Here is a 14,799-nt window from a genome sequence, read left to right on the forward strand (position 1 = left end):
AAGCGAGTTCTCCAATTTTGACAGCTGCCCACTGGTTGGCTGCTGGAAAGAAAGTATCATCATTATCTTTTAATACTATACTTTTATTTCAAAGGAAAGACAACCAGAACAAAAACAACCTTTACACTTGGGGGAGGGGATTATTTTACAATTTTGGAAAAGGAAGAGGAGCAGTGGCACCAAGAAACGAGTCAGCGGACGTGAACTTGCAACCCCAGTTGCAATGACCCGACATGAAGGGGACAGTACTGCTGGGGCCAGGCCATAGGGCATGGCCTTCTGTTACTAACATGTGATGTCAGCTCTCTCACACGGACATAAACCACAAATAAATCCTGTGCAGAAGATAGCAATATGAAGAAACATTTATTATGAATGCAAAATACTGATGCAAACAATATTTTCCAGAATGCACATTTCATATAGACTTTATTGTATGAAACTAAGTCAAAACGAGAAGCATTGGGTTTTCTTAACCAAGGTTTATTTCAATTGAATATAAATGTCGAGGCTTTTCTTAACCATAGGCTTAAGAAGGAATCTTTTAAGCAGAAGCAAACAGAGCAATGAACACACCTACACTGTCTGAAGGGGAGGAAATCCATACTGAAATGAACTAACAGGCAGCCTTTGGTTTGGGGACACTCATCCTAAAATTTCCCCCAAAATGAAGGGGAGTGGACTGCTTCAACACGGTAATATATGTAGCTGCAAGTTTAACCAAATAGATAATAAAATGTTAAAACAGCGACATGCTGGACTGTGAGGGCCGCCATGTCTCAAGCCACAAGATACACTGTGGTCACTTTTTTCACCGCAAGGGCACAATCCTTTCAAAACTGAAATGGGAAAACATTTATGAGGGAAAGAAACAGAAAAAAACTTGGCTTCTCCTCAGCACAATGGAGAGAAGAGAGGAAAGAGCATCGACAGAGGGACGAAAAGTAAACAAGCCTGTCCCACGCGGCCCACCCAGTGTGCAGCCGGGCTCCCCACTGCTAGCCCGAGGGGCGGCGCGCAGTCAGCAGTGGACATCACCAGCCTGGGGTGTTTCCTGCACCTTGGACGTGCCATCATCACTGTCCTGAAGGCTTTGCAGACACACTCCAGGGAGCACAGGCTGTGTGTGCGTGTTTTTCCAAGTCCGCCCAGTGCCGAGTGGCTGTGTTCTGGCCTCAGGCTTCGTGGAGTTCGCTGCTCTCTCTTTGGCTCTGGATGACCGTGGCTGCCGGGGTGCCCTCCTGGGTGTATATGACCATACTGGTCAGCTGGTCCGCTCCACTCGGGACCACGGCCCCGGCCTGCAGGATCTCCTGGGGGCCGGCCGTCTCTATCACAGTGTGTGAGTACACACCCGGCTCGTCCTGCACCCCCGGGGGCAGTTCTGTCACAATGTAATGAGTTGCCCCCTCAGAAAAATTGCCACCGGACTCCTGGACCATGGCCTGGACCAGCTCCTCCGTCACGATGATCTGCGAGATCTCGCCGTCGGACTCGGCAAGGTCCACGTGCTGGCTGTGGGTCTCGGCTTCCTGCATGATGATCTGGGAGCCTTCCCGGGCCAGCATGTGCACCGTGCCCTCCTCGTTCACAATGACCTGCGTAACGCCGTCCTTCATGAGCTGGCCGGCCGCTGCCGAGTCGCAGACGGCGAACTGCAGCACGCCCTGCACCACCTTCTTGAAGGCCACCTGGGCGCGCTCCTGTGACGCCATCACGGCTGAGGGCCGCACCACCTGGGTTAGCACCTCCACAGGCTCCCCGGCCGGGCCGTCCTGCACATCATGGAACATGTGGATCTCTGGGGCCGTGGGCGGGGCCACAGCGGGGGCCGCCTCCTGCCCTGGCAGCTGGACCAACACGTCTCTGGGGCCCGCCCTGCCTTTTTCCTCCGCAGCGGCCCGGCCTTCTGCCCCTCCCAGCTCGGTCACCGCGCACAGCAGGGCGTCTAAGGCGGAGGCCGCGTCTGGCGGGTGGACACTGGCCTCAGCCAGGTCTAGAATCTCCTGCTTGGTCACCTGCTGAATCATGGCCCCGCCAGGGCTGAGGGGCTCGTCCATGCCGTTGCCATCCATGGAGCCTCCCACGACCACCACCTGGGCAGCCCCATCGGCCAGTTGCTCTGGCAGGACCGGCCCCGGCGCCCCGCTGCCCACTGGAGCCCCGCTCTGACCAGCGGTGATAACCTGCCCGTCCTCCGTGATGTGCACCACCCGGGCCACCTGGCCGGCCAGCGCCAGCGTCTGCAGCGTGGCTGCGGCCGTCTCCTCCACGGAAGCGTCCAGGGCGAACTCCCCGTCGTAGCCCTGTATGATGATGACCTGCTGGACGGGTTCGGGCGGCGCCGCCTGCCTCCTGCTGCTCCGCAGGGGCCTGTCCTTCACGGGAGACTCCTCCGCCAGCGCGGCCGCCGTGAAGGGGCTGTCCGTCCCCACGAAGGTGGCTCCTTGGCCCTTTAGACGGCACTCGTAGGACTTGGACACAATGCCTGGGGAAACAGGGACCAGTTAGAGCCTAGGAAAATGACTTTTAGGCTTAAAAGCAAGGCGATTCTTCTGCAGAAGCTTTAAAACTTCAACAGAAATACCCCTGACCCACTATGCAGAGCTGCCGGCTCCCGAAGTCAGCGCCTTCCGAGGCGGCAGCTGCTGGACTCTGACTGCGGCTCCAGGCCAAGGGTGAACACAGAAGGTGGAGGCTGGGAGCAGGCGTTTCCCAAACCCCTGGTTTGACAGTCCAGTGCAGTCTCATCAACCAGGGGTCGATTCCAGTTCCCATGGAGGGAATGTGGTCAATTCCCCTTGGTTAGTTACTCTCAGTTCTAACAAGAGACTCAGTTGCTGTGGGTAGTGAAATCAGAAACAGTCAGTAGCAGTACCTTCTAAGCCAAAGGGAATCTTTTCTTAATGTCCAAATACTAGACACAGTACGTTTGTTTATTCAACAAAAAGAAGGAAAGTCTTGCATAATAAACAGTAAAACAGGTCGTCCATAAACACAGCTGCAAGTGTTTGAGCACCTACTATGTGTTAGGCCCTAAGCTCAGGAGCAGAGGTGACCAGCCTGCCAGGGTGTCTTGGGTGCCGAGCCCTGGGCACCCAGCACAGGCGCATGGGATCCATGGCCAAGGCTCAGAGGGAGGGGCTCCTCAGCCAGGACCCAGGGGAGCAGACAGCCCAGAACCGTGTGCATAGCCTCGCCAGCCACGAGAGCTGATTCCACTTTGCAGTGAGACATTTGGGAAGGCACCCGGCATGCAGCCAACATTCAGCAAAGAGGCGTTTGTTGAATGACTCAAGGACGACATAAGGTGAGAACTACTTCAGGAGAGAATAAACACACTCCTGCTCTGGGAAAGAACGTTTAGCAAGATGAACAGAGGAAACCACATTCAGAGCCTGCCTGGAGGGACAGGAACATCCAGGTTCTCCCTCAGGGCTGGGAGGGGGTCAGAGCCTAAAGCTAGAGCAGCATGGGGCCAGGCAGAGGCTGGGGTGTCTGAGAAAACCCAGCAGTCTGGGTGGCTGGGGGGCTTTTCAAGGATTAGATGGCTCAGCCCAGACCGGGATCCCTTGGGGCCTCCCTTGACAGGAGGCACTAAGGCCCAAGGGCCACAGTCTGTGGACCGAAGACACCTGTGGAATGTTTTTACACAGGAAAGAAAAATAAGTGCATCTATTTTAGGCTGTGACGAAGGATACAGCATTTATTATCAGACTACTAGTCCCAAATTCCTCTTAGTGAAAGCTGTGATTGTTTCAGAAAAGGCAGAGATGAGCCCTTGGGACAAGGGATCAGGGTAGGTCTGGGGACAGAGCCTGCAGGCTGCTGGCATGTACGCCCACTGGTCGGTCTCATCACGCAGCAACGTCCTTCTCAGGCTGGGTCTGTGGTCTGGACACCTGCCCAGGAAGGCAGAGCAGCCCTAAAAGGCCTGGGGTTGCCAACCGATGGAGAGCTTCAGGCCCACTTTACAGATCCCAGCTGTAGCCTGAGCTGCCTCTTGCTACAGAAAGAAGGCTCTGGCCACAGAACTGAAGGTGGGAGGGAAAGAGGCCGGAGAGAGCTGGAGGCAGGGCGTGTACACACCTGTCACCCAGCGCCATCTGTGATGCTTGTCTAATAACTTGACAGGGGAAAGTATGAGTGAAAATTGTAGTCTTTAGTTGCACAAAAAAAGAGACTCTTTAAACAGAGCTCCTGTTTTCTCCTTTAAATACTTAATTTTCTATGTTTCTTATTATCACCTCCATTCCTCCTATATAAGAGAATGATCTATAAATGATCTATAGTATTTCCTTATCTTGATGGCAACCACATTTTAAAAATATTCTTCTTTTCTGTCCTTAATGTAGGTACTTCTTTAGAAAAAGGATTAAGAAGTGTTACATTATCATTGCTAACATCCCTTAAAAGTAAGACAATTTTGCTTCCCATGTTGGTGCTACTCAGAAAGCATTGCTTTCAAAAGAGTCCTCTACGTCAGCCATTTCTGTAAACAAAGATTAGGACCACTTACGTTTATTCTTTCTCAGAGAATTTTCTAGAGCATGACTCTTAAAAAGATCATCGAATCATAGACTCAGAGGTCAGGAAAAGACCTGGGGGTCACCAGAACCACCTCTGGGGCAGATCCTCCCACGTACCCATTCGGCAAACACAGAACACTATGCCGGGCAGCTGCTGCCCAGGCTCAGGCAGGCAGTGCTGGGGGAGCCAGGCCTGGCCATGCCCACGCCACCCAGGCTGACGTAAACTATAGCATCTTAAAAGTTGTTCAAACCTTCCCAGAGGAGGGTTCAATGTGTCGCTGATCCCAGCTAAATGACCTCCCCGACTACGGTGTGCCTCTGCTCTCTCTTGTTCACTCTCCCAGGACAGTGGGGACAAGGGGGATGGTGAGAGCAGGCTCCCGCCAGCTCTGACAGAGGCATCCAGTGGCGAGCAGTGATGGGCGCCCATATGCGGGCCTGGCAGCAGACGGCTGAGGGCCAAGGTCTCTACTCTGGGGCTCAGAGTGACTCGCCAGGGGCTCAGCAGACTCACCAGGGGTTACGTGAGCGGATGGACAGTTGTGCGGAATCAAGGTGGTGTTCCGACCCAGCTGCCCAGCATTGTGCTGGCTTCAGAGATCTTCCCCCACCCTTCCCCTAGTCACTCTCAGGCTTTACAAAAGGAACACACGCTCCTCATCAGAGACCCTCAGGAGGATTAAAGGGCAGAAGATCAGCATGAGATGAGGTTAAACCTCTCAGATCCTAGGAAAGGACTGAATCACTGTCTGTGTGTTTTAACCTAACCTTGTGGGTGCATTCTGAACTTAAATTCTCCTGAATTTCTCTCCTCCAAGAGGTCAGAAGCGGGTTTGGTGCTGGCGCAGAAGACCTGACCCGAAGGGCGGGCACTTCATGGGCTCCGACACCTTCATGTGTGCCGGGGTAGCAGCGGCTGGGTGTGTTCCATCACTGCTCAATTTGCCATCCGTGTGGACCCCAAGACCTTCTGTCTACTGTTCCTGCCAAAGCCTCCCTGGTATGCCTGCAGCTCTTCTCCTACCCTTGGCTTTACTACCTGGATGGAAATTCCACGTGCCTGCATCACACTGAACCTGATCCAGTTTGTTTCTGTCCGTTCTCTAATTCTAAGGTCGTTTTCGGTTTAGAGTTTGGAAAAAAGAAATAGGGATGTATGGAATTCCTGTCGTGGTGCTGCAGAAACAAATCCGACTAGGAACCATGAAGTTGCAAGTTCGATCCCTGGCCTTGCTCAGTGGGTTAAGGTTCGATCCCTGGCCTTGCTGTGAGCTGTGGTATAGGTCGCAGATGTGGCTCGGATCTGGCGTTGCTGTGGCTGTGGTGTAGGCCGGTGGCTATAGCTCTGATTGGACCCCTAGCCTAGGACCCTCTGTATACCACAGGTGTGGCCCTAAAAAAAAGACAAAAAAAAAAAAAAAGGGACATAAAACATAAAGAAGGCAGCCTTCAAATCATGCCCCCTCCCTAAATGACTACAGTGAAGGACACCTTGCCCTTACCTTGAAGAAAGAGGAACTCTGTGGCTGGAAAAGAACATAGACCCCCACCCCCGCCCCCATTCTCTGGTTTCTCTGAGAGAAAGGCTACCTGCCTGGTCCCAGGAAGTCCCTTCCTTTGCCTGCCACTGGACGAGAATCTCCTGGGTGTAGGTTTATCCTCTGAATCCCTTGCAGTGCTGATAATTATGCTATTCTGAGCCACTTACTGAATTTATTTGAATCCAGAGGTGGGTGAAGCCACTTCCAGACCATTAACGTAAACTACATGGGTAAACAGGGCTGTCACCGCAGGGTGTGATGAGGCTCGACAATACTGGCGTCCTAACCTCGGCTCAACGCGGGCCCCGCTGTTCCATCACAGCCCATAAATGCAAGTGCAGGTCCATCTTTGATTCAGCAATTTAATAACTTCGAGTGCTGTCAGTACTGCTTTGAAAAATAGCACCTATAAAATGTAACAGCCTCAATCAGATTGAAAAAGATTCACCCACTGAAGATTCTTCCATTTCACCCATAATGAATTAATGTTGAGCGATGTAGAAGTTCAAGTGTCATTTAAACTAATGTGAATCTCTACTGTAACTTGAAATTCGAACCAGGCTATGACCAAGAATTTACTGGGCACATCAACTTCAATTTTTGAGATCTTTCCAGTAAATATGAACTGAAGCTCACCAATGCAAATGGCCAAGTGGGTACAGTATCTGGAACCCAGGAAGTTCGTACAGCTTTTATCTTCAACTACCTCGTCACCGTTATTGCTCCAAATTTGCACAAATCTTTAACAGAGCGTGGATGCCCAACATAATATTTGTATTACACTTGATATTTCTCAAAGACAGCATCAGATTTCAGCATGCTAATAGTAGCTAATCAAACAGCGTGTCTAAATCAGTCTTTTTCGGATCTGTTTCCAAGAGGACGATAAGTAGCTTTGCGTAGAAGGTGCATCTGCAGTTAAAATGCAGCCTCGTGCCTATTTATGAAATCCCACCTCACTGCTGGTTTGCTTTCATGAGTACAGAGATATTTTACTGCCTTCTCATAGCTAAATGCATTGAAAGTTTACCACTTGGTTGAGATGAAAAGTTTTTTTTTTTTTTTTTTTTTTTTTTTTTTTTTTTTTTGTTGAGGGGATTGAATATTTGTCTTCAGGAAGATGCTTTCTAATTAGGCTCACTTCTCCAGAAGATCATTACGGAATACTTTCCTTCTTACTTGTCCCTTTTGAACAGAACATCCCCAGAGTTGAAACACACAAACTCCATCATGCAGGAGTGGAGGGGTTAAGCTTGAGGGACTCACCCCCCCTCAACCCCCAAACCGGGCAAATGGCTCTGTTTTGCTGTCTGCCGTGCTCCTGGGAAGCTACAAAAAGGGTTGAGTACCTGCCTACTTCCTTTTTGCGTGTGTGTTATTCTTTCGTTACTGTCATCATTTTTTCCCTCACAGAATAAATACCTTATGCTTTTGTTAAGCTTACATTTAATTAAAATGTACAGAATTTGTGCAGTAAACTCGAATGAAACAAATAAAACAAGGCCCCCTCTCTTGAAGGCATACGTTGTGAATGAAAAATGTCATTACACACTAAAAAATTTTGCAGTAAACAGGGCCTACAGAGAGAAGTTTCCCCTGTAATGACATCCATAAAATACACAAATGGCACTTTTAGTACCATCCTGAATATGGCATTTTCTGTGCTCTACACACAATCTAAATGGTTTGATCATAGAGCATAATACTCCATTGGGTTTATAGAACAATCAATGTTCCATAAAATGATGTATTTATCCAATAGTAGGCTCAGCAGTTACTGGCGTATGACATTGCAGGACAGAGGCTGGGCTCCTCGGCGGCACACACGCGGGCTGTAAAACTTACCTAACCCACTCCAACAACTTCATCTCATCTGCGTCAAGTAATTTGTTGAAGCCTCAGCTTGGCTTAAAAAAAACTTGTAATAAAAATTCATAGAATTTTCAGGAGAATGAAAGCCGATGACAATAGAAAGGTCACATTGTGTCTCCACTAAAGGGGTCAAAGGTCGCTGGCAGTTCTAAAACTGAAAGTAGATTTCATGCATCGCGTAGCAGATAAAGATGGCATTAAAACGATGTGTGCGGGTGCACTGCAGACTGCGTTGGGGAAGCCTGCGCTAATACTCGATGTGGGCCACTCTGCCGCCACCAGCCAGCATTTATTGTAAATTTCTAAGCTTCTCCTGAAACGGTATTACACATTTATGTGCTGCTAGGTTATGTCTCAGATACCGGGTGTGGTTTGGATTTTATATTTTAGGAGGGCACTAAGCTTGAAAACGCTAGCCTGGCTCATTGTCACAATGAAAGCCTCTCGAATATGATGCGATTAGAAAAGGAAAGCTTTTCATATAAAAACTTGGGGCACACATGACATTGTGATTCTTGAGCCTCATATAATTTTTCTCAACTTCAGTTTTAAGATGTAATTTTAACAAGAATGTTAAGAAATCATACTTAATGTCTATTAAAATGAAACAATATTAACAGATTATGCTAATAAATTAGAGCCATATTTTAATGTCAGCAAAGCTTATAAGTTTCTCAAGTGAAAGCAGGAAAAATGACAAATTAAAATTCAATGAAATATAACCTTTTAGAAATTTCAAAGCTAGGAATAAATTATTCTTATAATAGCAGTCACCAATAGTATAGCCAGTCAAATCGATATCGATGATTGTGCCATAATGTATTCATTTGGGGGACAATAATAATTACTGGTATTCCTGCAGAAGGCCCCTGAGAGTGCCCCCTGCAGCCTCGCGGCCCTGCAGGAAACCCCAGCTGAGTCCTGTGGGAGAGTCTAGTCTGGCCCACGATCACAGCAGGTTAGAGACTAAAGTGACAATTTCACCTTTTTTTTTTGAGAGAACAAAGGACAGTCAGTACCTTACATCTATTATTTTCAAGGGTTAGATAGAAATGCATTCTGGTCTGTGTGAATAAAATTCACACACAAATTAGAAATTGAGGTTACTGGAGGTACAAAATTAAAATTATCCTCAGGCGTGTGCAATGTGAAAGCTATGCTAGCGAGAGCTGTTGCAGAGCCCAGGCCTGTGCTGGTCATCCTGCAACCTGCCTGCTGTGAACCGGCCTGAGGATGTGTTAAATACACCACAACACAATAGTCTGAGGGCGTTCGGCTAAGAATCTATTTATACCACAAATAAACACCAAGGTCTATGTTACAGTTACAATAAAAGCCATTGCTCTGTCCACGATTCCGTGAAGGCCACTGTTTTATAAGAACAGGCGAGGAAAATTGTTTTCTGTGAAACCTGAAGTCCACATCATTTCTGAGGGAATCTTCGGCATAAGTTCAAACATATAATTTGATAGGACACCCCGTGTGATTGTTACTGAAAGGGTATGTACAGTAAGCCAGGACACAGACTGAGGAAACAGAAGTCTTATCTTCATTGTCATTAGTTCTACATTTAGAACTAGGAGCGACTGAAGATAATCATATAAGACCCCTGAAAGAAATTCTAGCGTATTCAGGAAGAACCAAGAATGAATTTTATCTCAAGTTAGAAATACATGATTGACCAGGTTTCTAACTTTGCCACCAAGAGTCTCCATGGGCCTCGATATTTCCAGGGGCACTGAAGAGTGACAAAGAATAAAAGACAATATTTTACCTTTAAAGTCACAAACCCTAAGAAATTTTGTATTACCTCAGACCCTTAGGTATATATTATCATTTCCGTACAGGGAGTTCCAGTGGGAGCCACACACACAAATCTCACTCAGGAAGACCCTTTAAGAGTCTCCTGGCAGGCTTGTGGGGACGGTCGTAGTGGGAAGGGGTGTTAACTGTGTCTCTGCTGCCACAGAGCCCGTGGGTGGTGCAGACAGACCAGGATGTGGCCAGAGAACTTTGGAAATTTGACTACTGTGACAGAAACCATGTCTTCTTGTGCTTCACAGGGGTGATAAAATGGGACTTTAGACTGTAGAGTGCTGTTATCTTGTCATTTACCCACAAAGAGCACTTCTTCAAAACAGCCCCTCAGAGGTCTTAAGTCTTGGGTGGAACAAGCTAGGGAGGGGTCAGTGCACTTGGCGTCTGGTACATGTTCTGGAGGGCAAGGCAAGGCCGCCCTAGGCTGCTGGGCAGGGCCTGTCTGGGGCATGTGTCCCCCTGGGGTGCCCAGGCTGATTCCACACCTGTGAACCTCACCCGTGCAGTGCTGGTGGTAACAGCTGACAAAGGGTAAGAGGCACACACACCCTTGCATTTGGAGAACTCAGGAGCTTGAACAAGTTGTGGGATTTGAGGCCGGCAGCATTTCTGAAGGCCTTGCAGATAACCAGCAGCCCTGTCTGTTTGAGGCAAAGCCACCTCTGTCTGATGGAGATGTTAACTCAAGCCAACACTGACATTCTTTTTTGCATTATGGAATCAGAAAATTAGGAAGCCCGACGACCTTTTCCTAAATGTCCTCTGACAGTCTTATAAAACCCCCCATACAGATAACACAATATTAGGAGACAAGGCCTATTTTTCAAAAGTCGGAACCATCACACACACTTTAAAAGGTAAAATTATGCAAATAAGGGTTGTCCATAGGCCCTGCTCTAACAAGGTCGCTTCCTAGGCTAAAGGCAGATTAGACCTGTCTCCTTTGTTTTTCTGGCAAACCCTATTAAAGTTCACGTTCATTTTCGTAGGCGTGTTTGGATTTCCTGTGTCTCATGGCATCTTCCTACTTTTCCTGAAGAAGTGAGAGGATACAGACATTGTGTCCGTTGCAAACTCTTCTCTGTGAAGGTAAAAAGCCAACCTCTCCTCAGCCACGGCACCGGGGCACCATTAAAATCAAATTCACAGCTCCCAGAACCCGCAGCTGGGTAAAAGCTCACTGTTAGTATTTTAATTATCAGCAAGGCTTCTGGAGGCCTAACATCTGCTCACAGCTGAGCAACGGCAGCTGCCGGTGTGCACTGCAAACAATGAGAGTTTCTTCCCCACGTTTTAAGCACATCATCTGCTCTGAGCACATGTTGGCTACGTGCCTCTGGTGGCCAGGAATCTGGTAAGGCCAACCTCTGTGTCCAGGGAGGTGAGAGTCCAGTGCGGGGGTCGCGCAGCATTGCACGCTCCATGGGGCTGCATCAGGAGAGGACTTGAAGGTTTGTCTAGGGCACAGCACTGTGTAAACAGAGGTCAGTGTCACTTTTAGATGGGCAGGCTCCCAGCCCCGAGCACGTGCTGTTGGACTGACACCTGTGTGAGGGGTCCTTGACATGGAACAGTGATTCACACACAGGAAATAGGGCAAAGTTGCATCTGTGGGGTCAGGTGGTACAAGGACACCATACAGGGACCCCCCCCCGCCACATGTTTTGTGGGGAAAGGTTCAAATCATCACAAGTGACCAAAACTCAGGAGCTCCCGTAAGGAGCCTGGTGACACTAACAAGCACTGCCTGGGGCTCCCAAGGTCACACGGCCGGCTGCCCACCAGGAATAACCTTCAAGGACCTTAGAAAAGAAAGACCCAGAGCTCCTGCCTTGTGTTCCCCAGGTCATACCAGGAAGGCCCTGGCCTGGCACTGCGGGGGCTGCGGGGGCTGCAGGGGCAGCTGGGCAGCTCGGCCAAGCACAGAGATGAGGGGAGAGGGCTGCGCCTTTCTACCTTCCCCCTGCCCCCGACCACACTAGCTTGCAGTCCCTCGTCTTGGGACCAGAGGAGGCACAGCCGATGAGGAGTGAGTAAGGACTCCTGTGCCACCATCAGCACCAACCATTTAATGGCACCATGAATGTCACTTGGTAGCTTCTCGTCATGACTACTTTATGAAATTTAAAAATTTTATGCTTCATCAAATGTCAGGTTTTTGTGTTTTCTTGAAACCTACACATGTACCCACATTTGTACACACACACTTGCACGTGCACAAGCACAGTTTGCATTGTTCTAAGCACTGCCACATCCTCATGCAGATGAGGTGATGCCTTGGGACACTGTGACTGACAGGCTGGCAACATGGATATCAAGGAACAGAGACAAGCCCTGCTCTCTGGGGGTCATCCATGCACCCCAAATCCTCTCCGGGGGCCTCACCTGACAAAGGACACATACTCCACCTTGGCTGGAATAGAAGTTTGCAGACCCAAGGCTCAAGCAATGCCTGTTAATTCTTTAACAGGAGTTAACGTTTTCAAGGGGTCAGCTATTTCGGTCACTGCAACAGCTCTTCAGTCTCTGAGAACAGAGTCCTTATCCCAGCAACTCTTTTCTCTTGCCTAGAACCTCGGACAAAGTCACCTCCACTACTCTGGTGGCTCTGATGAGACTCCTGTGCTTCATTAAGAGTTAACGCGATGGAAGTAAAACCTCGCCTTGGACGCATCAGGATGTAGGACAGAAGGCCAGGGTCCACTTCACATGGGACAGATGCAGAAGGGCAGGCACCACTGTGCAAGTCAGTGGCAGGACTGCTGGACTGTCAGGTTCCCTAAGGTCCACAGGGAGGACAACCTGAATGCTTTTGTGGTGTTGCACTTATGACTTACATGGCTTCTCGGTGAACATGGCAGAAGTTAGGCAGATTCTCCACGTGACTGCTGACTCTTGAGCGAGTCGTTGCCGGCAGACAATCCTATGGTCTTGTGAGCAGAGGCGTGACTGCCTTTATTCTAGATGATCCTTTCAAGGATGTTTCTAGAGAGAATAGCCTGGGAACACACAGTGTCTTCTCCCCGAACAAAGGGCAGGTTTATTCACTGTTCAGCATAATAAAATCGGTATTCCCCCTATGGAAAAGGACCGGCCAGCTCACTGCTCACAATAGGAGATGTGGCTCCGAGTACAGATGCCTCGGTAGTTGTGCTCCTTGCACCTCACTGTGTGTCCAGGCAGCATGGGCACCACTGTCACCTGGTGGGGGCGGGACTGGGGGAACCAGGACCAGGCAAACCCTGTGGTCACTGCTATTGCTGTAAGTAATAATGTCCTTTGTCTCTGATCCAAGACTGTTGTGTCTTTATGAGCATCCACTGACCTGGTGGGACAACCTGCTGGTGTACAACTTGGGTAAAAGTTCAGACCTTCCATAGATCTAGATGGTCACCTGAATCCCTACATCATGGAATCTCAATCTATAAGAGGGGGACACTGATTGTCTTTCAGAGTGAGACAGTCCACCCAAAATGCTCAGTTATGTGCCTTATGCACAGGAAGGCCCCTGTAAGTTTGGGGTTCATTATTAGTATTATTACTTTAAGCAAAATGCATCATAGTTCAGGTCACATCATCTTAAACTTATATGTAGAGTAACTAATATATGTGGATATGTAGGATAATCTCGTATGATTAAAACATTTTTAGGATATTATACATATAACAAATTACAGTTAGTGTGAGCAACTATAGAGTCATGTAACTGGGAGTTTAAAAAAAAAAATGCTCGAAGCAGGATGGAGAGAAGAGGCCTGGTGGTCGAGGCCGTCTGCAAGTCAGCACAGCTGCATCAAGGGCAGAGCTTGGAAACAGAAGGTGGCATGAGATGGCGTGTGGATCAGATGGCACTTTATGCCATGTGTAGCTTGGGCTCCACGTTTTAAGAGAAACACTGACAAAAAAGCATGAAAGCGCCTAAAGAACAATGCAAGCCTTCAGAGGGTAAAGGAGTAGCACATGGGAACAGGCAGAGATTCATTCTACGTGGTCTAGAGGGCAAAACTGGAGCAGCAGAGAGAGGTGACTGGGAGGTAAACTTTGAGTCCATGAGCCTGATTCAGAAATGAAACACACACCTAGTGACATCAGGGGAGGTTGGAGAATGCTGCAAAGAGGACTCAGATCCAGGCCTCTGCTGTCCTTGTGGAGGTTTGGATTCTAGGGGAGCTGAGACAGGGATTCTGCTGAATATTAATGAGCCTATCAAACAGAGCATCGGGTGATGGGCACATTTTCAGGAATCTGACAAACGACTCTTTTGCCAGGATGTGTTAGGGGAGAGCCGGCCAGGGTGGGAGGCTGAGCTGTCACACTGAGTGACCCCCCAACACCCCTCACCCAGGAGCTCCGTGGGGCACCCTCTCTTCAGCACCCTCATTTCCGTCTGCAGTTGAGTACTGTGCTGCCAGACAGTGAGATCCTGGAAACCCAAAGAAAAAGTAATTTGGTCATAATTTACTGGAAAGCCAGTGCGGCGGCCGTGGAAGTGTGCCACGTGGGTCAGGGCCTCACTATAAGAAGCAAGGGTGACAGGGGTCCTCGGTGCTAGGATCCACCCCCAAGCTTCCCCGCCACCAGGCCCACCTGTAGAGAAGTTGGGGGACTTCTCTGCAAGGTGACTACGACACTAATTCTGCAAATCTGCCTCAAACTGACTTTCAGAAGATGTCCTTAACTTGTATTCATTTGATCAAGATTCTTATACAGCACATAGAGATATCTTTACTACTTTAACAGCCAATTAAAAAGGGGAGATGGAGTTCCCGTCGTGGCGCAGTGGTTAACGAATCCGACTAGGAACCATGAGGTTGCGGGTTCGGTCCCTGCCCTTGCTCAGTGGGTTAACGATCCGGCGTTGTCGTGAGCTGTGGTGTAGGTTGCAGACGCGGCTCGGATCCCGCATTGCTGTGGCTCTGGCGTAGGCCGATGGCTACAGCTCCGATTCGACCCCTAGCCTGGGAACCTCCATATGCCGCGGGAGCGGCCCAAGAAATAGCAACAACAACAACAAAAGACAAAAAGACAAAAAAAAA

At 49.0% G+C, this 14,799-nt stretch overlaps 1 protein-coding gene across 6 annotated transcripts in view; it reads right to left on the reverse strand.

The window, feature by feature from the left end:
* Positions 1-347: 347 nt before the first annotated feature.
* The window catches only part of ZNF407 (zinc finger protein 407), a 426,967-nt gene continuing 412,515 nt past the window's right edge, over positions 348-14,799 (reverse strand). For all 6 annotated transcript variants that reach the window (XM_021073780.2, XM_084976838.1, XM_084976844.1 and 3 more), the window contains one exon: positions 348-2,488. In XM_021073780.2, coding sequence (XP_020929439.1) covers positions 1,176-2,488 — 1,313 coding nt within the window. In that variant the 3' untranslated portion in view covers positions 348-1,175. The remainder of the gene's footprint in view (positions 2,489-14,799) is intronic.

This window comes from Sus scrofa, chromosome 1 (genome assembly GCF_054392235.1).
Source record: "Sus scrofa isolate SSC_HxYL_T2T_F1_AM1 chromosome 1, Sscrofa_HxYL_maternal_Yorkshire_Landrace_v2.0, whole genome shotgun sequence".
In the NCBI taxonomy this organism is placed as follows: Eukaryota; Metazoa; Chordata; class Mammalia; order Artiodactyla; family Suidae; genus Sus; species Sus scrofa.